A 25,618-nucleotide genomic window follows, 5' to 3' on the forward strand; every position below is an offset into this window, starting at 1 on the left:
CAATGTTCCTGCTGAGAGTGTTGTTTCTTATTGTCCAGCTTCTGGCATTTCAGGTAACAAAGGGAGAAAACAGTGCACAAAAGCTGATTGCAGGGCACGACATTTACAGAACCTCGTTCATGTTCTGAGTTTCTGAATTACTGAGGAAGTGAGATCAACACCCTGAAAGGGAGGGGGCATCATTCCTGACAATCAATGACATTTTCCCTTCGCCCACATATGATATCTTTGTATCAGATAACGTGAGCAGTTACAGCAGTAATAAGCTGCCAGTGACTGTTTAGCTTTGAAAACATAGAGATCCTTCATATTGCAGAAATGCCCCTGAATCTGTGTTCATTTTGAAGTAACAAGTGATTTCTTTTAGCTGAATTAAAAGGTCTTCTTCTATAACCAGTTGAATGGATGGAAATAATTAAATTTATTCATTATGCCTCTTCACTTTTTTGAACCTAGAACACAGAAAAAGATAGTGGAAATACCACACCCACACACCCTTTGGAGATGTATGAGGTAAATTAAAAGTTAATGTCTGGGTTGAGAATTGGACAGGAGTTACATAAAAGGAACAAGCAGAAATTTACTCTTTTCTGTATAAGTAGGTCTGAAAAACATCCAAATTTTGTATCTGAACTGGACTGCAAAGTTTTTGCTCTATTCAGTCATTGCACTGTTTCATGGCATGTGATGGCACTTCTGTGCCTTGGTGCCTACAATCTGCATATGTTTTAAATGCCTATAAAAATTGTATTTTTTTTATATTTTCCAGATTCATTTAATTATTAATGCTGGTCACCTTAGAAAGTCAGCTGGCATTATTTGAGGTGTTTTGGAGCAAGTATACATGCATATATTTGAGGTCAACGTTATTTTTTTGATTTGTCCTTTTAATTGAGGAAGGCTCAAAAGGAAGTATTAGCATGGATCCGTACATGTACTAGCAAAACCATCTTCTGCCTCCGCAAAGTGAGTTCAGTATTATAATCTGTAAGTGTGTGATCAGATACCAACCAAGCAAGATTTACTAGAAGTTTTGATAGTTTTGAGTATGTGTCTATAAAACTTAGGCTATCTCTGTCATCTCTAGACTCAGAAATCTTATACTGGTCCAGCCTGAAGTAGCTGTGCTGTTTTCTTTGTTTCCTTCCCCAAATGAACCGAGTACTGATACAGAAACAATCCCTTTACACCATCTTGAAGTATAGAGCTTTTTAAAAATATTGCTATTCCATACCCACAGTACGAAAAATAGCATCACCATTCACTCATGGGGTGCTCAATAAATCCTTGTGCAGTGAGTCTGATACTTCCAAGGGTGGAGTACTCAGGAAACTTTGTGATGCTTCTTAGCAAAAGCCACGTAATTTAGCTCTTTAACCTTTTGGGGAGCAGAGAAGAGTGGGACCAGTTATCAGAGTTGGGTATTTGAAAGGGATCATGGTCATTACCTTGAAAAGTAAACCTGGTGTTTGAAAGGTTTTATCTTTGGGAAGTTGTCTCTATATTTCTGGCTTAATTGGTCCCTGTCAATGATAATTTGGAATCATTTAATGAATCCCAGCAGTTATATTGGTCAAGACAAGTTCAAGACTTCTTTTTTCTTTTATGTTTTAGTGTTAGAATCACAGAGGATGCTTTAAGATGGCCTGATGCTGGTAGGTAATCAGGGAAGACAAGTCTGCTTTTAGTAGTTGCCAATCCAGCAAAATTTACTAGATATGTTTTGGAGTTTTACAGTTTCTGAAAAAGCTTGGTTCAAAGAACAGTGATTAGAAAAATTTCCTAGAGTTCATGAACTCGCAGTAGATCCTACATGCTGTGATTTATGTCTCTGACTAGTAAAGAACCCGATGACTTGAAAGATCTTTCCATGTGCCGCTTTGTAGAAACAGGCAGAAAACAATTCCAAGGTACATAAAATTGGTGTCTTATAGAGAACTACATTACTTTTTAGTATGCTGGAAATACATTTGATGTTGCAAGACAGTTAACTGAGGACATGCTGCTGAGGCAGATTTGGGAAACGGCTGTTTCAATCTAGCTGTTCTAACTGAAGGAAATGTAATAAGGAAAGGAAAGACTACAGTCACCAGATGAAGTTGGAGTTCATACTGTGGGCTTGATGTTGTCTTCCCATGTGCATCGTAAGTTTTTGCCTCTCCTGGAACAAATATTTACCGTTCTTAGGGCCATATGTACAACAGATGATTTTAAAAGATCGGGAGACAGATCTGCCACTAAAAGGGGATGTAAAACTAGCTAGGGCAATAGGGTATTTAGCAGTGCAAAGTAAGTACAGATGCAATAGCCATCTGCTGTCTATGCACACTGTGGTCTTAATCTTTCAGGTCCTGCTGCCCTTGGACACGTAGCAGGAGCACAAGACAGAGTGGTGCAAGGAGCATGTTGCTAAAAAGCCAGATGGGTACGCAGAAGTGCTAGACACCATAAGAACTGCACCAGAACAGAATGCAAACTTGTATAATACCAAGCATCTGGCACGTTCTCCTTTATACTGGGAGCTTGGAGGTCTAGCAGGGCCCAGACCATGTCTGGAAATGCCTGTAACTCATTTCGTACATTGCTAATTTAGATCCTTTAAAATGTCAAAAATGCCAGTGGCAGCCTGGGAATTCCCTGTGCAAACCTCCAGCGTGCGGGCTGGTGCCAGTGCTTATGCCATGCACTGGGACGGGCTGCAGGGGATCCTGGGGAGCAATGCCAAGACCTGGCACCCACCATGGGGGGGTTTTGAGGTTGGTATGGGGCAAGGAAGAGCATTTGAGGGAGGGGCAGTGAGTGGAAATCCTTGCGGCTTGGGTAGTCAAAAGGGGAAGGGTGGACAGGAGGCTCTTCTGCTTTGCCTTCCCAGTGGGCTTCCTCCAGGGTCCTGTTCCTGCGGGGCTCCCCAGGGTTCAGTGTCACCAGCCCCTGCTGATTCAGCATGGGGAACCGTGCTCACAGATGGGATGTGGCCCGTGAGGGTGTGTGGGTCAAGGGGGATTGCTTGTGCTGAGGGCTTTCCTGCAAGCAGGAGGGGAGAGAGGAGGAAGGCAGCCCAGACCACTGTCATGTGGGTCACTGCTCCTTTCTCAGGTCCCTCTGCCCCAAGATGAGGAGCGAGAAGAAATGGGAGAAAAAATAGCTGGATATTTTTGTTGTGTTTCTGATACTTGTTTGGTAAAGCTGAAGTAAAGAGGTGATCTACAGCTTCTTGAAGGGGAGTTACAAGGATGTTGGAATTAAACTCTTGCTGGTAATGGCAAACAGTACAAACAAGAGCAATGGCCACAAACTGGTGTGGGACATTGAAACTGGACAGTAGAAGAAACTTCACAGAAAATAGTTCCTTATTTCCCTAGCAGTTACTGTCATTATTCTCTCTGGCTTATAGAAATGTGGGAGAAGTGTCGATGTGCTGTTTGAGATCCTTCATTTCAGGGATTCATGGATTTTGGGGTGTTTCTTTGCTCAGCAGCACCACAAGCAAAGCAGCAGCAGTGGCTGTAGTGCTTTCCACCACTGGCAGTACACCTCCTGGCCATCGGCACTTCGCAATGGCTTCAGTCCTTCTACTGGCATCTGTCCCTTGGTGGGAAGAGACCTGCTCTAACCATGCCCAGGGCTGCTTGGGTGTCACTGACAGGTCAGCCCAGGCCATCAAAACTTTTGGGTTGCTGTTGCACCCCTGGCTTAGTACATGAGCTTGCTTAGTCACCATTTCTACATCCCTCATCTCTGAACTTGTGATGAGGTGACTCACTCCTATTGAATGCGTGCTCAATTTTATTAGATAGTCATCAGCATGTTTCATATGCTCTCTATTAAAGAATTGCATGTTTCTTTCCTTGAATGTCTTTTGGAAACAGCCTAGGTAAACAGCTTAGACAGGGGAAGCTTGGTACCCTTTACCAAAAGAAAAATATCCTGTGTCAAGTACTGCATGCAGTGGATGGGGGAATTGGGAATGATGAAATATTTACTCGAATTGCTACTTTCTGCTGCATTGAAGTCAGAGACACTGAAGGCACTGCAGCATTTATAACCGATTTCCTGAACGGTGTAGCAAATTGAGATGAGAGCCCTTTTCTTGTAACTCACATGTGCAACAGAAATCACTTGGCTAACATAAATCAGGGCTAAATTGCTTTTAAAGGCTCACAAAACATTTCTGAAAGAGACAGGATGAGGAAACCATTTTGCCACAGCAGAGTATGTCCCCATGATTAGTCCTATTAAAGCTTGATCAAAGAGCCTTATTGGCTTTTCATTAGAGCTTGGTTATGTATAGTTGGAATTCAGCAGTGGTTTCAACAGAAGAGGCACAGAAATATGCACAGGAGGTAAATCTAAGCAGGAATCTAGACCATCAAAGTATGTGATTAAGGACAACTTAATGTGCTGAGTAATGCAGTGTGATTTGGATGTAATTTATCCTAATCCAGTCTGATCTTTTACAGGAGAATATATTATAAGGCCACAATTAGGTGAAACCGAGGCCCATCTGGCCTCCTGTCTCCAACAGTGGCTTCCAGCCAGTACAAGAAACAAAGCAAATAAAGAGTGAGCTTCCCTCGTGTATCCTCCCTGCTTCTGGCGTTCAGCCATTACGGGACTTTTTGGGTCAAAGCATCCAGAGCATGGAGTACAATAGTCACCATTTATCCTTGCTTCATGAATTTATCTCATTGCTTTTTGAACCCATGCCTAGTTCTGGTGATTACAATGTCTAACACCAGTGAGTACCATAATTCAGCTGTGTTACATGCAGAAGCTCTTCTCTTAGTTTAATTCAAACTGCTGTGCTCCAGCTATTCTTCCTGGAGAAGTAATTCAGTGACAAAAGCCTTTTTGGACAAACTATGTCTGGACCTGGGGTTGAGGCTTGGAAATCTCTTAATTTGCATGTTTTCTCCTCTTCCTTCCCTCTATCTTTTTCAAAGGACTCTCTGGGATGAGAGTTTTGGGGTGATGCTGCTGGTCTCCATGCAGGCTCTGGTGGAGGGATGGTATCCTGCCTCCCATGAGCAGGCACAACTTGGCAGGTAGTGGGTGATGTCTCCTTTTGGGGAGTTTATCTGTAGGGGGGCAGCGACACCATGGGATGGAGGAGACAGTGACCATGCATCATACATGTAGTTCTGGGCAAAGTTAGTCTGAAACAGCAGAAGGAAGGTGTCCCTGGAGAGGGGCAGCAAAGGGGCTCTGTCTTTTCTTATAACCACCAGTTGGGCTGCAGTTTGGAAACCCAGATGGACCATGTGGTTGCCAGTCAGAGGATGGACCCAGATCTACTATGGAAACTAGAATTGGAGGGGTCCACGCTCAAATTAGGAAGGGATCAGAAAAAAAGAAGATTCAAAGTCTGTGCTGCCTTCTTACGCTCTTGATCTGTACGATACATACACAAGCTCATTAGCCCGACTAGTGTACAGGGTACACTTGAATTTACGATTCTGATACTTGAGTTAATCAGTACTTGATTTGTAACTATGATTAGATGCATCTTTTAAATGTATCTGCACGTAGATATGTGTAATAAAATCCCAAAGTGAAGAGCACAACTGGAAAAGCTGCACATGAGAATGATTAATTTTTATTACCTTGTTTTTATCACTCAGCATTTATGCTATAAAGGCTATAATAAGTGGCACGTGCTTGGCCATTGTAAGAGAGAGATAAATCTGGCCTCCCCGCAAGGGGTGAGCAAGGTCGGTTTAGAGGAGGTGCAGAGCACCTCCACCCAGAGTTCTTGCTAAGGTAAATACATTTTTCTGTCCTGTGGAGAAATTTGCCATCTGAAGGAATAAACAGGGTAAAACAAAAACAGATGAGGAAGTGACTCTTAGGCAAGATCTTGTTTTTATACTTCTTTCCAGGAAAAAGCTTGCTATAAACATTTGTGTTGTCTCTTTCAAGGCTGCTGGAGCCTTGCAGTAGAGAATCACATGGCATTAGCTCATTGCCCCAGTGTCCTGCAGTTCCAGGCTGTGCCAAGCCATCTCTCCCTGGTGCCGGAGAGGCCGGGCTTCACTGTCAGATCGCCCTGCCCCATATCTTACAGCCTGGTGAAACTCTGAATGTGCGATTCCAAAGCCCTGTCTTCCTCCAGAAGGATAACTTCATCATAAAAAAGTATAATTGTGAAAAATTCAAGAGGCTAATTCTGCATTTCTTCAGCCCGAGCCAAATACTGAAGTTGCACTCTGGAGCCAAGTGATCAACTTCACCGCTGAGGAATCTTGGGACAGAAATCTGTGACATTCCCCAGGCATTTAGGGAAGGGGCGTGATGCCTCAAACCCATTTCTCATTCTTCTACACCTTTTCTCCACAAAAAAAGAAGTGGTGACAGCTGCCCCCAAACACTGTGGGTCTGGTTGAGGCTGAGCTGATCCATGGGGATGTCGTTTATCCTGGAGCTGTCTGCATCCCCTGCATCTTGGACTTGGTGGCAGAGCTCAAGTTGTGCTGTGCGAGGCTGGTCTCCGCGATCCTCTGAATGCAGAGCAGAGGACACTGGTTTTCCTCGTCCTGCACCTCCCCTTCATGATCCAAATCCATGGATTCAGGTGCAAGGAGCATTGCTGGAGAGGAGGCAGTGTCCATCTCCTTTCCAACCTTGGCTTTTCTGTGCAAGCTAAGGCTACTGGTATAGGGAAGATCTCTTCTGCACTTACAGATGAGTTTCCAGTGTTGTGCTTGGAGTTTCTCAGGGAGAACTCGGGTTGACTTTTTACTTGGTTGGGTTCAAGGGAGCTGTCAGAAGTCAGCACTAAATCAGGACCTCCAGCTGGGTCCTGGTGGGCCAAACTGGTCCACCATTGTTGTATGTTGCAGAGAAAATCACTGCAGCGTAACCAGGAGTATATAGTATATAAAGCCGGGCCGTTTGTTCTGTGCCAGCATTACAGCAATGCTGTGAAGACAAGAGGAAGGTGGCAGGAAAGCAAAATTCCCTCTTTTCTCTTAAGGCCCTGGTCGCACAACAGTGGCTTACCCTTCTTTGCAGCAAGCAGAGACCGCTTCCAGGCAGCAAGAAATGCCTGGGTTTGAAGTCAGGTTGCCAGACTTTCTTCTTGCCCCTCAAGTCCCTTTTGCTTGCAGCAAGGATTCTGGAGTCTCGGGGCCGCCACAATGGGGCCCTTTCTGACACGGCTGGAAAGCTTGACCTCTGCTCAGAAAGGACAGATTCATGTTCGAGGGGGTTCCACAATGCAACAATTTATATCAGGAAATGAGCAGAATATTTTCTAAAAAAAAAAAAAAAAAAAAAAAAGAAAGAAAGAAAGAAAAAGAAAAAAGCTTCACCCGTTTATTTGGCTCAGGGAAGAGATCAGCTGTGCTTCTATGATTTCAGAAGATGGAGTGCTGGAAGAGGAAAACAGATAGCTGATGCGTCCATGTGTTTGAGTTCCTGGTGCATAACGTATAGAGTTAATTGTGCTTAATTATGTGAGTCTTGGAGCTCAGTGGGAATGGAGATACTTTCATGCACATGGTTAAGCTTTTGCACTTTGGCTACCATGAATGTGGATTTTAACCCTGCACTCTCCGTATAGCTTGTGTTTGTATAGTATTAGTCGGGTGTTTGGGTGCTCCTCCAGCCATAGGCCTTGATGACAGGCAGGCACCTAGTGACAGTTCTCAGTCACACTTGAGGTTGTGCCTTGTCTCAAATAGAAAATGTCAGTCTGGTGTTGCGAAGAATCAGTTAGGAGAGTTTCAAGATGCAAATATATTCTCGAGGCTCAGGTTTTTGCATGCGTAAAGAGCAGTAGCAAAGTATTCCTGTATGGTTTACTTTAAAAACATGGTCACAGCATCTGATAGCAGCACTAAGAAAAATAGTTTGTGAAAAAGTGGTCTTCGTTACTGACTGCAAACAGTATGAGTGTTGGGAAGCAGAGAGTGGACTTTCTTGTTAAAACATTTCTGTTCTTTTAGTCTGCCTGGCAAATCATTGGTGATTAAATGATAATCTGATTTGTTTGTTTGAAATGTCATACATCTCTGCCGCAGCCTGCCCACACCACTAGGACTTTTAGGAATTAAGGAGCATGGGAACATAAACGCCTACAATGTATTTAAACATGAATTAGCACAAGCCAACAAATACGAAACAATTTTAATTTATGTATTAAGATACTCTAGAGGATACAGATTAACCTCCATTACTCAGAGTTTGTCACTGTCTCATCTCCTTTGGACAGCAAACACTGAGAAACAGACAGAAAGATGATTTACTTTCCCTTTAGCTTCTGTCTCATCTAATGAAACGTCTGCTGTGCAGCTCCCTGGCCGTGTTCCTCCTCTGACAGCTCCTCATGCTTGGCAGGCACTGTTTTCTCTCATGGTTGAAGCTCACGGTTGTCTGAGATCTTTGCTAAATGAGTTGAAGCTGAGCCTTGCTTTACCATCAGGCAGAGGCCCTGGGCTAAAAGGTGACTTACCTGAGAAAGGAGAAGTCCCACAGAGTGAGCTTGCTGGGTTTGCTGTCCCACGGCAAAGGGGAGAAGCTTTTAGAAGAGCCTTTGCATCGTGGGTGCCACAGGGATGAGGTCCTGCAACTGAATGGATCACTTTTGAGGGGGAGCTGTGCAGAAGCCAAGTCGCAGCCTTGCAGCCCCTCTGTTGATGCCACATTACTCTGCAAACTCTCCTTGGTTCCTGCAGGAGGCTTCTGCTGAATTGCTGGATCTTCAAGGAAGATGCAGGAGAAACCCTTTGGGCCAGATGCAAATCAAACTGAATGAGAAGTATGGCTAAAGAGAACGACACAGTCCATTGCAGGTGCACCTAGTCACCTCCAGTCTTCTCCTCCACTTGGAACATTTCTTAGGCTTTATTGAACAAGTATCAGGATAATCCTCATTTGTTAAATGACTTCCCAGTTGTGCCGCTGCTTTTTTGTGTATATATGTATGTATTTAGGTAGATGAAAGCACACACACACTCACACATCAATGTTTATTAACTGTCACTGAATACAGCAGCAAAATCAGTCCCTAAAGAAAGGACGTGCCATAAAACTTTTTCATAGCATTGTTAATATAACCTTCATAATTAAATTAGATTGCAGGTGATGTAAATTCAATGTCATAAAATATTTTTACCTTTCACAAATTTCCTGGCTGCCTGTATCAGCTCTGCAGCAATGATTATGGTCTTCGTTTCACATTCATTGCTAGATTTCAAATGACTAATGTTATCCTGGTGTAATGCTGACGAGAAAGGAGATCCAGACTCTTTCTCCTTTGTCATTAAAAAGTGTGTCCAGCTTGTGTGACGTGCTTGGCACCAGCAATATTTTAATATCATTAGCAGCAGGAAATACTTTCCTTACCAGTAATGAGGTTCAGTGTCAGCTAAAGGTGGTGCCCCACAGGAAGGCTTTAGACAATATTGCTATATTCCGATACAAAGAAGGCTAGAAATATGCAATTTTTGTGAAAGGTGTTTGTTCAGTGTGGAGTGATCCTGACTAATGAAGAAGGGACCTGCCAGAGCTATTTTTGGTTCCACTCACTGGTTTCACTGCTATTCTTGTAGCTATGGCTGGAAGGGAAATTAGGATGGTGGTATCTGTTCTCGTACAGAAATGGAAGAAGAATGGAAGTATGTCTGTGTGTATATAAAGTTAAAAAGATCAAAAGAGCAAGAGCTGAAGAGAAAGTGAGCTTCCCTGTGTAGCTGCAGATATGACATTCATTGTACCTTTCCTTGGAAGGGTTTTTCTTCTGCAAGGCCAGGTTTCTTGTCTGAGGTAAGGGCTAGCAGTGCCCCAGGCACAGTCTGTGTTGCAGGAGAGATCAGAGTTCTCACTTGGAAGTTGTTACAGTTACGAGAAATCATTAAATAATGCACTTTATTGTTTTGGAGACAAAATCTGGTGCTTCATCCTCACACTAATGCTCCTATGAAAATAGTGAAGCTGATAGGTATTCACCTTATAGATTCACCTCCCCAGGTGGGAGAGGGAAAACGCATCAATGAATTACATACAGAATAATAGGACATAAAAAATAAACATGGAGTCAGGCAGGGTTCCTTGCTGCTGCTATTGCAAAGCAGCAGCACAGGCTTTCTTCATTAGCAGAAAAGAGTATGCGTACAAAGAGTATGTATACAAACAACACTTTACACAGCCAGAGAGATTATTTGCTATACTTTCTTTGCTTTTCAGCAGTGATTTTTTTCCCCAAGTTCTGTCTTTCAGAGATTCACTAGGGAGATGAGGATTTCATTTCTAGCTCCACTTTATTTGATACTGCTTTGTCCTGATTTTAGGAGTTAAATGTGGGTGTGCAAAAAAGTGACAAGATGGGGAGACATGCGGTACATGGACTTCAGGAACTCCAAAATCAGAACCTGATGAAACTTGACTTTAAAGCTTACAGAAAGAATACAGAAAGAACAAAAAGATGAAAACTTGCCCAATAGGTTGATTGTTAGTGGGTTGTGGGGGGTTTTTTTGTGAGCCTCATTAGTTGGGGGGTGGTGGTAATTCAAATAAATATTTTGTAATGATCATTTAATTTCTTCTGTAAAAAGATCTCCTGCTTTAAGTCTAGAAACTAAGATCAGAAGTTGTAGGTTCAATTGCCTTCAAGTGTCTGAACACACTCTGGATCCTCTGATGATGCTAGTTACCATCCTGATCTCAAAGGGACAGCACTGAGAGCTACTTGCTTCTTCACCTTCTTGTAGCTGACCCTAAATTGCTCAGCTGTGCACTTTGCAGTGACAGCAAGGGGCTTTTTCCATCTTCAAACTAACCTAAATGTTTGTTTTCACCATACACAAGCCATGAGAGAAGCAGTGATGGGGTTTGCTGAACTAGAGCTTCTGGCCCACATGAACAGCTACTGCCCCTGTTGGCACCATGTTTGTCATTGACCAGAAATGTGGCTTGCCACATCGTATCGAGGACAGTGCTCTGTGCTTGCATTAGTGGTGTGATGTGGGACATGTCTGCCCGCTGTAGGGCTTGCATGACGGAACTTAAGGGCAAGTACACTTCCATAAATGATGTGCTTTTGCTGTAGAAGAAATGCCAGGCAGATGAATGAGACTGAAGGGGGGGGGGGGGGGGGGAAGTGAAAAAGTTATTTATGGAGTGATATCTCATAATCCCATGATCTGCATGTAGAAAGAAAAAAACAGTTTCAAAATTTTGCTTCTTTTTCAATTTCTACCTTCTTTAAATTGCATGGATGAGTCATGCTTCAGAATTAAAAGAACAAGCCTCATTTAAAACCTTCCTGCAGTCACTCACATAAGCTGTAAAAGCAGCTAGAGATTGTGCTGAGAGATGTGGGAGAGCACAGGACGGAGGTTTGAATTTTGAGCCTTTTGTGGCATTTGCCACCGTTGCACATTGAGAGCACAGACAAATCATCTACTGTACTTTCCAAACCTGGGTACCAGCTCTGCCTGATTTGGTAGGGAAAGATATTCAGCAACATCTTTATCTGGTTTTGATTGCTTATTAACCATATCAGTCCATCAGTACCCCATTTCTAATCATGTAAATTGGGTGATTTTCTTTGAAGTGGCAAAAAGGAGTTGCGTTTTCTTTTGCAGCTTCAGTCAGGCTGAAGGCTCTTTCGCCTCTGTCTAATGCCACTTTTCTTCACCCTTTGTGCATGCTCGGTTCACCTACAGCCTCTCATAGGATGTTTGTGGGGTGTCCTCAGCGTGGCTGGCTGGTAGGAGATTGCCCTGGAAATGTGTGCTGAGGGCCCTCTGGCAAAGGCTGGAAGGATGGTTGTGTTTCTCTTCTGTGGATTACACCTAGCTACACTCTCCTCCCAGGTCCCTGTGGGTGCTAACATTTGCAAGAGCTGGGGGCAGCCTTTTTGCACAACACAGAGGGAGGTGGGGACGCAACACGCTGCAGAAGGAAATCCCAGCCAAACCCAGCTCCAAGCTGTAGTACTGAGAAGGTCCAGGAGCTTCATTTCAGAAAGCCGGGACAGGCAGGAGGGATTGAAGTGAGCATCAAGCATGTGCGCAATGGAGCTATTAGGTTAAAGCAAATGACACGTATGGATCTCAGCAGGGTTTCACCTCCTGACCATTTAGCACTGTCGGAAGAGAGGCAGTTCAGGGCAGGACCAAACACAGACTTCACATGCCAAGAGAGCTGTATTGTCAGCAACCAAAAAGCTCCAGGCTGGCGTGGGAGCAGAGCTGGGGCAGAGGACTACATTTTGGGCATTGTGCCTCCCCTGGCTCGTTCTGAGGGATCCCTGTTTCAGGCACCATATAGTAGGCATTATATTTGCATATGATATCACTTCTGTAGAAGAAGCAGGCTATTCATGAGCAGTAGCATCTTCACATCAAATATAACCGCAGACATGGCTGAGAAAACAACCACTTAATTGAAGTAGAAATGACACTGGAAAATTCAAAGAGGGTGCAAAAAACTCCCAAGTGGTTATTTACTCACTGGAAGAAAATCCTAGACATATAAGGCATGGGATGCAGGCAAAGTGCTGGGAGAAACAGAATTTATGGGTAGACATACCTCTGCCCTCAAGACACGTGTCATTTCTGCAGATGATTCCCCAAATACTCCTGAAATTAAATAAATAGTTTGGGATGATCCTTCTGGGTTTCCTCTGGAGTACGCAGTGTGCTTGCAAGGGACAAACCCCCACTCCTGACAGCCTGCCCCCCTCAAAATTTAGAGGCTGCTACCTGCCCCTCTGGTGGGATTCCTCCAAACACAGCCTGCCTCTGCAGTGGGTTCGTTGGGTGATTTTCCCCACGTTAAGGGTGCTGGGTGCAGCATGTGGCTATGCCTTGGGCACTGTGCCTGCACAGCAATGCTGCCTCTGCCCGATTTGTCATTGCCCGGGCTCCTGCCTGTGCAGACCATTTCAGAGCCGGGTCTGAGAGGCTCCAGAGAGCGCTGGGAGGATGCACAGCCATAGCGAAGTATTTCTGTCCTTGGTTCTGCTTACCCCACATCACTTCTCGCTGCTCCCTTCTGTAATTTCTTCCCACTTCTGCAGCAGCTGTCTGAGCTTTCAGCTGTTCTGCCATGAGCAAAAGTGCCAGCACCCTTTAAATCTCTGCAGAAAAGTAAGGGTGCATTCCTCATCCTGGAAGAAAGAAGAAAAGACAAAGTTTGGGGATTGTTTGTTGGTTTTTTTTTTCCTAGTGGAAGACAAGTGCTTGTCAAAACTGTGAGAGGTCTGGAGGTTATTCACAAATTAATTAGGCTCTGAAAGGAAAGGGCTGCAAGCAATGCCAGATAAGCCTATAGCAGCTGCACCCCTGCAGCAAACAGTTAATGTCCCCTTTCGTGTCCAGGGGAACGTCAGGGGTTAATTCAGTAGATGTGCATTTAATAGCTCAATTTAAAGGGGAAAAAATGACACCCTTCTCCCCTGCCTTGCTGGTTGTGGATGGTTTGCTCTGTCTCGATCACATGCTCCCGGAGCCCCTGGTGCTGCAGAAGCCCAGCTGCTCTGCTGATGAGCCGGTGCTGCTCAGGATCCATCCCAACCCTGCCTGTCAATGCCTTGCAGCCCTCACCTCCTCTTTAGCAGAGGGAGCACACAGGATGAGCCCTTGAGCATATGGGTGGAAATTTGGGAGGCACCACTTTTCTCACCACTGTTTCCAGCTCTAACCATGTCTATTTGTTGTTGTCTTTTTTTCAGGGACTATGGATCTTCAAAGAGAAAATCAGGTAAGATACCAGGCTTTTTATATACTGCACGATTACAGAGAGGTCCTTTCTCCCTGCCGCCCCCCCCCATCCCTCCCTTTTTTTTAACCTTCTCTTTATCTTGTGTGGCATTAAATTGTATAGCAGTTTAACTTTTTATTGTTGAAGCTTGCTAGAGACAGGCATCAGTTTCTTCCCTCTGCGCTGGAGAGAAGAAGCCCACCATATAGTATTGCAGTTAAAATTATTGCTCTCCTCTAACTGTATTTATACAGCTCCTTCTCCACTCTGAGATGATAATTGTATTAAATTTCTCTCTTTGATTTTTTATTTACTGAGCAAACAGTCAAAATGCAGCCTGAGAGTTGGGGCTCTTTGCGGGAGAGGAAGGGAAGGTTTTTCTGTTCTGGTCTGATTTCCCACCCCCCCACACTTGTTCTAAAAGGCTCTGGTGAGGCTTCTGATGCAAAATGTTCTCAGTGCCTGTGTCTGGGTTTGGGCTGCCTCAAAGGCTCTAGCTCGGTGTTTTGTTTTTGAGATCCTGGATTCGAATGTCCTATAAAAACCTGATTTGAAATGATATAAATCCAAATTTTCCCTTCCCCGTGTAGCTCTTAGTGATTTTTACAGATGTGTTTTCAATAGGGACGTGTAATTATGGGCCTCTGGGTTTGGCTGCTCTGAGCTGTAAGTGTCAGGGCTTTCTCTTTTTTTCCTTTTTTTTCTCTTATTTTTTTCTCCAAGCAGCATTGAGCACCTGCAACTCTCATTGACTTTGTTTGGAGTCTTGGATGCTCCAAATTGCATTCAGGGCATCCAGAGAGGCCTTTCAGACCAGTAGCAACTCCTGGAAAACTCTGGCCTGTGTGCAGGGGCGGAGAGGATTTTTTTTTTTTTCTTCTTCCTTGTTAAGGTGATGAAGAAACACTGCAGTGTTTTAGTCTTTGGGAAGTAAAGGGAAGATGGATATAATGTACTGGACTCCAATGAATGTCACTGCCTAGATTGATTTGTTGGATAATTATGAGAGCTTTTAAGCTGCAGTCCTGTAATAAGTTAAGTGATGCTCTAAAGCGAAACTGTTGCTTGACCCTCATATGCTGTGCATCAAATAGCTGTTGCCTTTGCAGGTCAATAATACTTTTGGTACCCTTTCCCTGAGATGGGTTGTGGTAATGAAGGGGCAAGCATGGTGCTGGCCTGATACGATAAACAAGAGCATGCTTCATCTTCCTAATCTCCTACAAAGCTTTTGTCTAGGTCGTGCTTCTAGGACCTCCTAAATGTAGTACCAAGTGAAGAGTTTGTTCACAATGGCCTGCAAATTAAATTGGCAGTAGCACTTTCTCTAGAGGGGCTGACCATAAAGGTCCAAGTGACTGTAGAAGGCAGAGCTGAGTGTGGGAGCTCCTCGCATAGTGCCACATCCTGAGCACTGGGGGCTTTGGGGCCATGTAAAGACTTTTGAAAAACGTTGCTGAAGTCTCTGGGGTGACCTGATTTAGCAGTGACCTAGAACAGCATTAGGAAAACAGGAGAGCTTTGGGCTCAGTGCACCAGTTGATATGCACAGGAACTGCAATATATTTGGAAGAGCTGTGAGGAATTGCTTTGGGAGTGTGAGCAAACTGCTGCTCCTCCATTCCTGTGGCTCTGGGGGGAAGTTGGAGCTGATGTCCCATGACATTGGGGGAAGAGGGATTAAGTTGAATCAGTATAACTGAAATGCTATTTGTGGACGCTTCCCTGCTGGAATCTTTGTTGGCCTCCTTCCCTGAGCATCCCAACTGATGTGCTCATCCATCCCTTGAAGGGATAGATGCTCAGGTCAGGCTTCTTCCCTTGGCTGTCCCACCTCCACATGCTGCTGGGTCTCCTGTTGCCTCCTCTCTGCTTCTTGGTGCTTGGCTGCTGACACAACTGGGGCTTCGAAACAGCAGGGTTTAGGGATGCTTTTTCTCTGCTTACCCGGTATGAAGAAGAATGTGAAGCAGCACTCAGACCGAAGTGAGCTGCATAAAGGGACTCTGTTCTCGGCCATCCTCTTGCCTGATTTTAGAGCAGCGGAGGAATGCTTCCTTCTGTTTGGAGCTGGGTATTGTGGGAGTATGTATGCAGTGAGTCAGGGAATATGCCAAGGGAGTTGGTAGTTACAGCCTCTTAACAAAGACCAGCTTTATGACACTTGAACAAATGATGGGGTAAATAAGCACAGAATTCCAGGGTGTGCTGTGAGAGTCTGTAAAGATAACAAATAGCTTTGTAGTGTATTTTCCTCCATAAGTGCAGACACTACTCAATTTTTAGACAAGAGACAAATAGGCACCTATACATGCAAGCACCTCCCAATGAATCAGACCTGTGAACACATCTTCTGTCTTGACCAAAGATGTGCTGGGAGGAGGCTTTTGGGTGTGAGCATGGCTGTCCCACACTGTCTGACAGGAATCCCACAGCTGCTGTGTCTCAGGCATGTGCAGGCATGACATGGGCATGGCTGATTGCAGAAACATTTGGGGAATGCCTCTGATGGCCAACGTCACCTCTGCTATGACCTCTGCCTTGCCAGTGTGTGTGTCTGCTAGTCCTGTAGACGCCCCTTAGAGCAGGGAGAAATTGCGTAAGTTCAGAGTTTAATGGGAGTTACAGAAACATTTATCACTGCAGCTGATACTGGTTGTAAACATCTGAGACCCTGTGAATCAAGTGCAATGGCACGGTGTGTCCTTAGCTAAACAGAAGGGAGTCTTGCACCAACCTGGGGCATCTTGGCATGCCAGCCCTGAGCCAGGCTTCCCTTTGTGCAAAGTGCTTTATAAACATGAAGTCCTTTACTTGGACGTGATCTAATTACAAATGTTTTAACCTGCAGTCAGCTCAGAGACCTGAGGCTCTGTGTAGGCATGGGCGTTTGCTGTGGCCTGAACTGCTGCATGTGCTGTTACCTTGGATTTGTGGGGCTTTACCTGACATGCTGCAGAGCTGCTTCAGAAAGCTGCCTCTGTATTTTCAGCCAACTGAATTGTTGTTCTATGACCATCTGTCAGTGCTGAAGAGACCTCAGTACAACTGTAAGGAGTGGTTACTGTGGGCATATTCTGTATACTTGCAACAAATGGTCTCATCTAGGTCTCTCCAAAGACCCTCTCTAGCAAAAAGGGAAGGGATTACTTTTCAGACTAAATTTGTTGATCCCATTAACCAAGTGAACAGAACTCATCTGTCACTCAAAATAGGCATTACTTCTCTGCAAGCATTCATTGTGTGTTTTTCTCTTCTCAAATCAAAATAAGAGCAGAATCGCTGCAAGTCTAGTAATGGATATTTGCATGGTACATTACAAACCACAAATTAGGTTAATCCACTCTGCAAACTCTACCAGCTACCATCTGTGCATGGTGAACTAATTAACCCTTGAGACATCTGCTAATCCTCATGTGGCTTGTAAAACTAGTTGGAGTATGTTCCTCCCCAAAGATGTGCCTCCCCACCTCCCCCACCCCCTTGCTGGCTAGGGCAAGTTTCAGACTCCTGGAGTAAGATGATCTTGCTCTCTTCCCTTGCTGAGAATCTTTCTTGGCTTGTTTCATGCCAAAGTTGTTGTCAGATCCCCAGTCATGAAGTTGAAGCGAGAATCTGGGACCTAGTGTTTGATGGCAATAGGGAGTTGGTGTGGGCTCCACAGCTTTTCCACGCTGAATCTTAGTGCTCCTCAATTACTGAGAGGGTTCTCCTTGTTAACGGTGGATTCAGACCCAGCAGCAGAGATGCTGCTTCACCCTTGCTTTCAAAGTTAAGGCATGGATTTCTTCTACCTGCCTTGTAAGCACAAGGGCTTGGCTGCTGGCCGCTTTCAGTGCGCGCTAGCAGGAGCACTGCTGGCCACCCCCTTCTGAAATCACAACAAAAAACCCTACTGCTTGCTCACTGCCACTGCTCTGGCTGCCCTGCTTGCTGCTTCGGGTGCAGCTGGCTCAAGCTGCTGCTCAATGGCTTTCTCTGGCACCTTGCTACTATTTGATAGGGTGCTGCTCCAAGTGAGGGACAACAAAATTAAAAAATAAAAATAGTGTATTTTTCCATCAGTACCAGTGTGTCTCCTTTGTCTAGTTGATCAGATCCTTCCTGCATCAAGCTGGCTGTATTTGAGCACTTGAAATATTAACAGTTAGGCCCAAGCCCCAGTGAGGCTTGGCTTCCTCAGCAGAGAACTGTCCTTCAACTTGGTTCCCACAGACAATTTTTGGACTAGCAGAATATGGCAGCACCCAGACAGCAATGTCTGCTTCCTTTCCCTTCTGTAGTCTTACGCTAGGAAAGTTGTATCCATTGGCAAGTAAGTAAAAACTTCAGAGTCCATTGGAAGCTACTTCTCAAACTTTTTATAGAAACATCTGTAATGCTGTCTTTTCCCTCAATGGGGAAATTAAGTAAAGTTGAGAGAGTTGCAACAGTGATGGAAGTGGGGCCTCCAAGTGAGAAACAAGCAGATCATTGTAACAGCATCGAGGGCCCTGGTGGCTGATCACTTTGCAGGATTGCTGCCTTGGGCTTCTGGGTGATGCTGACAGCAAGGGTTGTTACTTTAGCCTAATTCTTCATTACTAGGGAAACCGTCTTCCATGCTCACACACTGAGGATGCATGCTCTGTCAGCTTCAGGGAGATGCCGTAACTGCTGTTTCTTTGAATTATCAGGGATAGTTTTTTCTGCTTCCTTTGTAATTACAAAGGGAAGTGGCTTGACGTTGGGCTTTTTTTGTCTTTACAGCTGAGCTGTGCTCATCACTTCAGAACTTAACCTTTCTGGTCCTGTCACACCGCAAGTGTCTAGCCTGCACTTACAGCTCCATGGCACATCTCACTTCTTTTTTTAAAAAAATATATATATTTTTATAAATGAGCTTTATTTTCTTAACTTCAGTTTGAACTGTCTCCTTTGGAGGCGATACGGAGATAATGAATGGTGTGTGCTAGCCTTCCTGTGCTTAATCACCCGATGGGGTCACAAGCGTGAGCTGGAGCAGTGATGCTGTGTGGCCGGGGCTGGCTCTGCCTGTAGCAGCACTGAGGTGCTGGCCCCAGGGAAAAAGCTTTGCTGGTGCAACTGGGTGTGGAGCTCTCTGCCAGCTTCGTAGCTCTGCAGCAGGCACTTAGCTACACATGGGTACAGGGACAGGAGGGAACACACGGCCTCCAGCCCTGGCAGGTACTTTAGCTATTTGTGGGAGGTGGCCACAGGGGAGGGAAGAAATCTGTCTCAGTTTCCCTCTCTCAGCCCGAGGAAGCCTGAACCTTTTAAATGGGTTCTCAAAGGGGCCAAATCTAGGCGTGTGTTACTAAAGATGTTGAAAAGTCCAGTTAACAAACATGGTGAATCCCAGCATGACGCAACACATCTCCTGTCAGGGTGCTGACTGCAGCAGATGTTTTGGGGCTACCTGTGTTGAGTGTATGAGTAATGGAGCACGCAGCTGTTACTGCTCGATGAATCTGAGCCCAGGTGATAGTGGCAAGGCTAGAACGTGGCGGGTTTAAACTCAAATTTTAGTTTGAGACGTTCTGCTTCAGCTTGGGAGGTTGTTTTTTTGTTGTTTTTTTTTTTAAGGTGGTAAATGGGGATTTAAGTCTGTCCAAGCCCATGGCAAGGTCCCAGGAACATCTTAAATCATGTAGCTTGGGCTTGGTGTCTTAATCTTTTTAAGAAATCTGTGGTAGGACATGTGCTCTTGTTTGTGTCCTGATGAATCACACGTGTGTGCTGGACTCCTTGCATTGTTTTCTACAATTAGTGCAAAAACAGCAGCAATGGACGGGCTCCTTGGTGCTATTTGGCCTGTTGGTGAAGATGGCTGGACAAGGTATTTTGCCAGCCACTATTTTGTAACTTCACAAGCATGTACTGACAGGATTACTCTTGATCAGAAATCAGGATCTGTTCCCCCGTCATACGATTAACCTTCTTGGCTGTATGTACTAATTACTGCATGGAATTTAAAAAGAGCAGATTCTGGCAGAACATTTTGGTTCTCACATAGCTTTTTTTTTTTTTTTTTTTTACAGGAGGATAAAAGATTTAGTAATAAAATAAGGATAAAGTAGGCAGAAGCATAGCAACCAAGGACCAAACAAACCTTAGCGTATAATTACTAGGGATATACATCTTGGGCCTGGTGCTGGAAGGAGTTAGTAGTTAATGATCTCAATGTGCATCCTCGGTTCAGTCCTTGATGATGGAGCTGCCTCTTCTTATGGTGGAGAATTATTCTTCCTCAGCTAGTGAATATGCTAAACTCTTCATTTCTGTTCAGTTTATTGGCTTTTGCCTGATGCAGTAATTCCCAAAACAACTCATTCTCTTTCCTCTTCATTTTTTAATAAGCCTGTCTCTCTCTGTCTTTTTTTTTTTTTTTAGCAAATTCTTCGTATAACTGAAGTCACATCCACTCTGTGTTATTTCCAAAGCAGGGCTATTGCTCTGTACTCAGGTGCATTGGCACAGAGCAGGATTTAAGGAAGAGCTTCAGCTAAGTCAGGCAGACTTGATCTCCCTGCAGTGTCTGTGAGTGTGTGACCCAATTCTGCATCTTCAGTCAAGATGTGAATTTGTCCACTCAAATCCCACACTCCACATCCAGCCTGTGGTGTTCTGGCGGGAGGAAACTGATCTCACACTTCTCCTTGTAGACTATATTTTTAAAGTCATTGTTTAAACTGAAATGGTTTGGAGTTCTGCTTGAGGCTACTGAAGAGAAGAGCAGATAGGAGACTTTTTTTTTCACACTGCTTCAGCCTTTTCTGCTGACAGGACATGTGGCCTGTTAGATGTATAGGGTCGCTGTCTTCTGGGTGGCCCATATGCTGGAGTGGGAAGAAGACAGGACAAGAGAAGAAGAGTTGTTTGTGTTGGGTTTTTTTGTTTTGCTCCTTGGCTTTTAAACTGCAGTGTAGGGACAGGGTACAGGATTAGGGAAAGGAATGTGTTTGCTCTTTGCCGTTCCCAGTTCAGCGTCGATGCTGCACAGAGCCCAGTGTTGGGGAGAGAGGGCAGGGAAGCACTGCAAGTATGAGGTGTGGCTCAAGCACAGCCATGGCAGAACAGCATGCACCCTTGGAAATGCCTTTGAGAGCCTTCAGCTGAGTGCTGAGAAAGCACTTGGTACCTTAGGGGATGTAATGGCATTTCTTGTGGTTTTAAGGAGTTCTCTATTCTCCATCTGCTCCTATTCTGCCTTCCTCCTGTCATGTCGATGGCAGATGGTATTAAAACTGCCTGCATGAGTTTTCCTGCTCTTCCATGGAGAGAGCTGTATAGTATTGGATTTTGATTTTGGCATGTTAGATAAGGCAAGCGAGAAATGCACTTGGGAGCTGGAGTGGAGGGTGATGATCCTCAGCCATTGCAGGAATCTGTACGTGGCACAGACGAGACTGGCTGGCTGAGAGGAACAGACCTCTTAGGTGGGTGTTTAGATAACTTAGTCTCAGGCTGGTGAGCACCTGAAATTTGAATCTGTCTTGTGAGAAGGAAACCTGGATAGCAGAATGTGTTAGCATTCTGGATGGATAGCAGAATTAGGCTTTTGAGAGCACTCACCCCTAAAATAGCACTCCCTGAGTGTCTCCAGCTTTGTGCATGGTTTTATAGCTGTCACATTCTGGCTGGCCTGCATCCAGGCTGTATGACAAGCAAAATCTTCACCAGTCTGCTCTAGATGGAGTGGCTCATCTAAGCAGAGATGACTGAAAGCATTACTTAGAAAGGTGTTCAGCAGGAGTTATAACATAAGCATCAATTGGCCAGCTCACTCTGCTGCCAGTGAAAACACGCTGCCTGGACATGCTGATGCTATGGTACGTTCTCTGTGCTTGGCAGCGTGACTTCTTCACAATTGGGATTTGACTTGTGCTTTTATTTTTTTTTTTTTTTTTTTTGCTTTTTTGAACCATGCATGAATCCTAGTGTGTGTACATACCTGTGACTTTCCAAGTGCAACGTCTGGGGCTTCGCCGGCTTCCTTGGCAATGTTGGAGGCTGGTGGTTTTTTTGCTCAGAGGGGTGATGCTCTCAGTTTTTACAGCTGTAGATGTGGATTAGTATTCAGATATTCTAGGCACTTCCTAGCAAAACTGGGAACTGCTACAAAACTGTATGTGCAGGGGCCGTACCACTGTGATCATGTGGGAAGCAGTCCTTGCTTGCCATGTGGAAAGAGTTAATAGGAGCTGTGGCTTCCAGAACAAAAACTAAACACTCCTGGACATTTCTGGGTCTGTGAATGGGGTTAGGATGGGCTTTTGCAGATGTAAACCAGTAGAAAATGGGAACTAATTTACTCTACATTCATACTTTTTAGAAAGTATGAAGGACTGTGTGAGGCTGTGGAAACGCAGCTGGTGAGCGTGTCACTGTGAAGTTCGTCGAGCACACGATCTTCTTGCCCCGCTGCTCTGTTCCGACTCTGGAAAAGGCTCTCTGGTTGTGGATTTCTCTCCTGCAGGAGTGAGTTATCCAGATGATGAATTTATGAGGCATGCTTGAGTCACGTGAAAGCCAGATGTGAACATTTTCCAAGCAGTGTGTGTGGGTCTAGTGTACGCCAGGCAGCTCTGGTTACGTGGCAAGTGGAAGTGGCCTGAGATCGGGCTGCAGCGTGGTGCTGGGGAGGCGAGGAGCCCCAGCAGCTCCCCGGCAGCTGCTTCTGACAGGGAGAAGAAGGTGCTGGCTGGGCTTGGCACTGCAGCTCGAGCACATCTGCCCCCACCCTCAGCACAAGTGCAGTGCCTCTTCCAGAGTCTGGGCCCTCCACAAGCTGTTCGTGATGCAGCTGAACTCTGTGCATAGGACTAAAATTAAAGGCCTTATTTAATGTCTGCTGCTAATTCTTTTACTTATGCACTTTGGCTGAATTTGCCTGTTTGATAATCTACTAGTCAAGTATTTTTTCAAGATGTAGCCCTTTAAGATACTGCCTCTCTAACAGATGGCGTGGGGGGTGGAGGTGATGTTCTGTGTCAGGTATATAGAAGAGGATGTATCTCTGCAGGGATGAGAGGTTTTCTTTAAAAAAGTCTCCCAAGGAGGGAGGGTTGGAGACGAGATTATATCTCTGTATTCCTTCAAGGACTATCTCAAAACGCTTCTTTCAAACATGATGCATTAGCATCCCACAGACATAAGAGTAAGGAGAACTTATTTAAGCTGCTCTGGTGAGGGACAGGGATGGCTGCTGCTTGCCCAGCAATTACAGTAGCAAATAAATCTGTCATGTGGTACCTAGGAAGTGTAATGGCTGAGCAGGCCCACCCTAGGTCAGGCACTGGGCACAAACGTTGTTTTTGTTTAGGTCCCTCTGGAGTCTGGAGAGAGAAACATCAATGGCACAGTTCAACAGGATGCCATGAGCGACAGCGCTTGAAATACATCAAAACACTTGCAATCTCTCTGTGCCATCCTCCCATTTCTCTGGCTGTCTGTTGTTTTCTGATAAATTGAATAAATTAATTGTGTGAGCCAGAAATGTGTGAAAATGGTTCCAATTCAGATTAAGGCTCATCTGCATTTTTTAATCTTTCCAGGCTGTTTTACAGCCATATTGTAGAGCTACATGTAGACACTATATCACAGTAATTTTCTGATAAAAGTACTTCAATTCCTGGGGAAGGCTAGCAACGTCGAGTATTTCTTTCTCTATCCCTTAGTCTAGTGTGTCTTGCTGCCTTCCCATTTCACCAAAGTATCAAGCCCCAGCTGAAGGAGAAGAGACTAGAGGAGAGAAACCTGGAGATGGGCTGATAAAGGATGGTCAATGAGTCTGGGGGATGAAGCGTTTGGAGATGACACACAAGGGTATGGGGGAAATACTGAGCACGGTGCTCTGTCTGCAGATGGGAGCAGAAACAAGCACCACAGTTTTGGGGTGCCTCAATGACCTTCCTGCTCTTGGCTGTATGGATGGCAGGCCTCACCTTGTCAGGAGGAGGTTGTTCCTCAGCTTGTCTGAGGGGCCAGAAAGGAAATGATGAGGGGAGAAGTGGAGGCAAAATACCAGCAAGAAGCTCTGGAGGAGCTGGGGTAGACTGAGCCTGGCCCCCTGGAGGTCTTCACCTGCTCTGGGCAGTAAGGCATCCCACCTGAGTGCCCAGGAGAATGTGGCACTTCATATATACCAACTCCTTGGCAGGATTGACCTCCAAAATCTAGATTGAAATGACGGCTTAACTTCCATTTTCTGTTCCGCCATGCGTGACAAACATCCCAGTGAACAAGGCTCTTGGCCAGCTGTAAGAAATGGACACTTCTAAGGAACAGCCCCGTCAGCCCACTTCTTGCTGACTTATCAAATACCACTGTTGGGCTGAGAACACCCCTTTCTTCTCTTAATGCTTTCTGTTTGAAAAGTGGTGAGTAGAAACAGCATTTACTTTCCCCAGCTCCAGTCTGAGGAATCACTGCCAGTTACTGGACCACCAGTGAAGTTCTCTGGAGTGGAGTGCTGGTCGTTGACTTCTCAGGACGCCAGTATACTTTCAGTTTACTCTAGGATTGTACTGCTTAGTCTCTTTTCACCCTTCCAGTTAAGACAGGAAGGGTGTATGTCTGGGAAATGAATCTGCAAAATGCTCAGCTGCACTCACCGCTGTGGTCCTTGAGTAATGAGCCAGTAGCACTACTTCATGGAGAAGACTAACAAACTACAGAACTGGTCACTGTTAGAAAGGGGCGGTCTCTTTCAGACGTTAGCATCTCTTCGGCACAGCCACTTGTTCTTACAATCCTTTTCTCAGTATTTTAAGGTGTACCTCAACAGCTGCAGGGAGATTTCAGTATTCCCAGGTGATGTTTAAGATAGGGCTTCATGAGAACAAAAGAGTTTTATTAATTAAACGGACCTCGGTCTGCTACCTCCTATATATGACAACTATTGCAGAACAGGTCATGCCTTTACAATTAAGCTTTTTACCCTCCAAAGCAAGGTAGCCACATCTAAGTGATTTATTGGGACCCCCGCTTGTGAGACCCCACCTGCAGTACTGCGTTCAACTCTGGGGGCCACAGCACAAGAAGGACATGGACCTGTTGGAGCGAGTCCAGAGGAGGCTGCGAAGATGGTCAGAGGGCTGGAGCACCTCTCCTGTGAGGACAGGCTGAGAGAGCTGGGGTTGTTCAGCCTGGAGAAGAGAAGGCTCCAGGGAGACCTTATAGCGCCTTTCAGTATTTAAAGGGGCTTACAAGAAAGATGGGCACAGACTTTTTAGTGTAGGGCCTGTAGCCATAGGACAAGGGGTAACAATTTTAAATTGAAAGACGGTGGATTTAGATTAGATATAAGGAGGAAATCCTTTACTGTGAGCATGGTGAGGCACTGAAATGGGTTGCCCAGAGAAGCTATGGATGCCCCATCCCTGGCAGTGCTCAGGGCCAGGTTGGATGGGGCTTTGAGCAACCTGGTCTAGTGGAAGGTGTCCCTGCCTATGGCAGGGGGCTTGGAACTAGGTGATCTTTAAGGTCCTTTGCTAATCATTCTAGGACTTGTCTTTGACCCATGCTAACTTCTCAGCTGTGCACAGAAATCACGTGGGGCAAGGGCTACGTGGCCAGAGCTACAACCATGCTGAGACCTATGACCAATATGATCCAATTCCCCAGGATTACTGCAGAAATGTTGTTGGGAAATATGTAGCTTAACAGGCTAGACAGCTCTACAGACACTAGTTTTAAAAAGTTTTAAAGGTCCCCGATAGCCCCAGCAATATGCAACCTGTGAACCTTCAGGAGGGGGTTCCTTCTGGCCTTACAGCAGTATTAAATAACGGATGCCGGCCTCAACGTTGATCTGAACACTTTAAGTGACATTAACAAAGAAACCTGCATTAGTAGCTATGGCTAAAATGCCTGTGTAGGAGGCGTTTCTTTGCACCTGCTGGACCAG

The 25,618-nt window shown here is 45.1% G+C and overlaps 1 protein-coding gene across 3 annotated transcripts in view; it reads left to right on the forward strand.

Moving 5' to 3' along the window:
* Positions 1-25,618, forward strand: part of SH3PXD2A (SH3 and PX domains 2A) — a 272,044-nt gene that overhangs the window by 158,294 nt on the left and 88,132 nt on the right. For 2 of the 3 annotated variants that reach the window (XM_056351801.1, XM_056351800.1), the window contains exon 6: positions 13,679-13,707. In XM_056351801.1, coding sequence (XP_056207776.1) covers positions 13,679-13,707 — 29 coding nt within the window. Of the gene's footprint in view, positions 1-13,116; positions 13,206-13,678; positions 13,708-25,618 lie in introns of those variants that run through there. The other variant, XM_056351802.1, reaches the window with a different exon arrangement.

This window comes from Falco biarmicus, chromosome 9, assembly GCF_023638135.1.
Source record: "Falco biarmicus isolate bFalBia1 chromosome 9, bFalBia1.pri, whole genome shotgun sequence".
Taxonomy (NCBI): domain Eukaryota; kingdom Metazoa; phylum Chordata; class Aves; order Falconiformes; family Falconidae; genus Falco; species Falco biarmicus.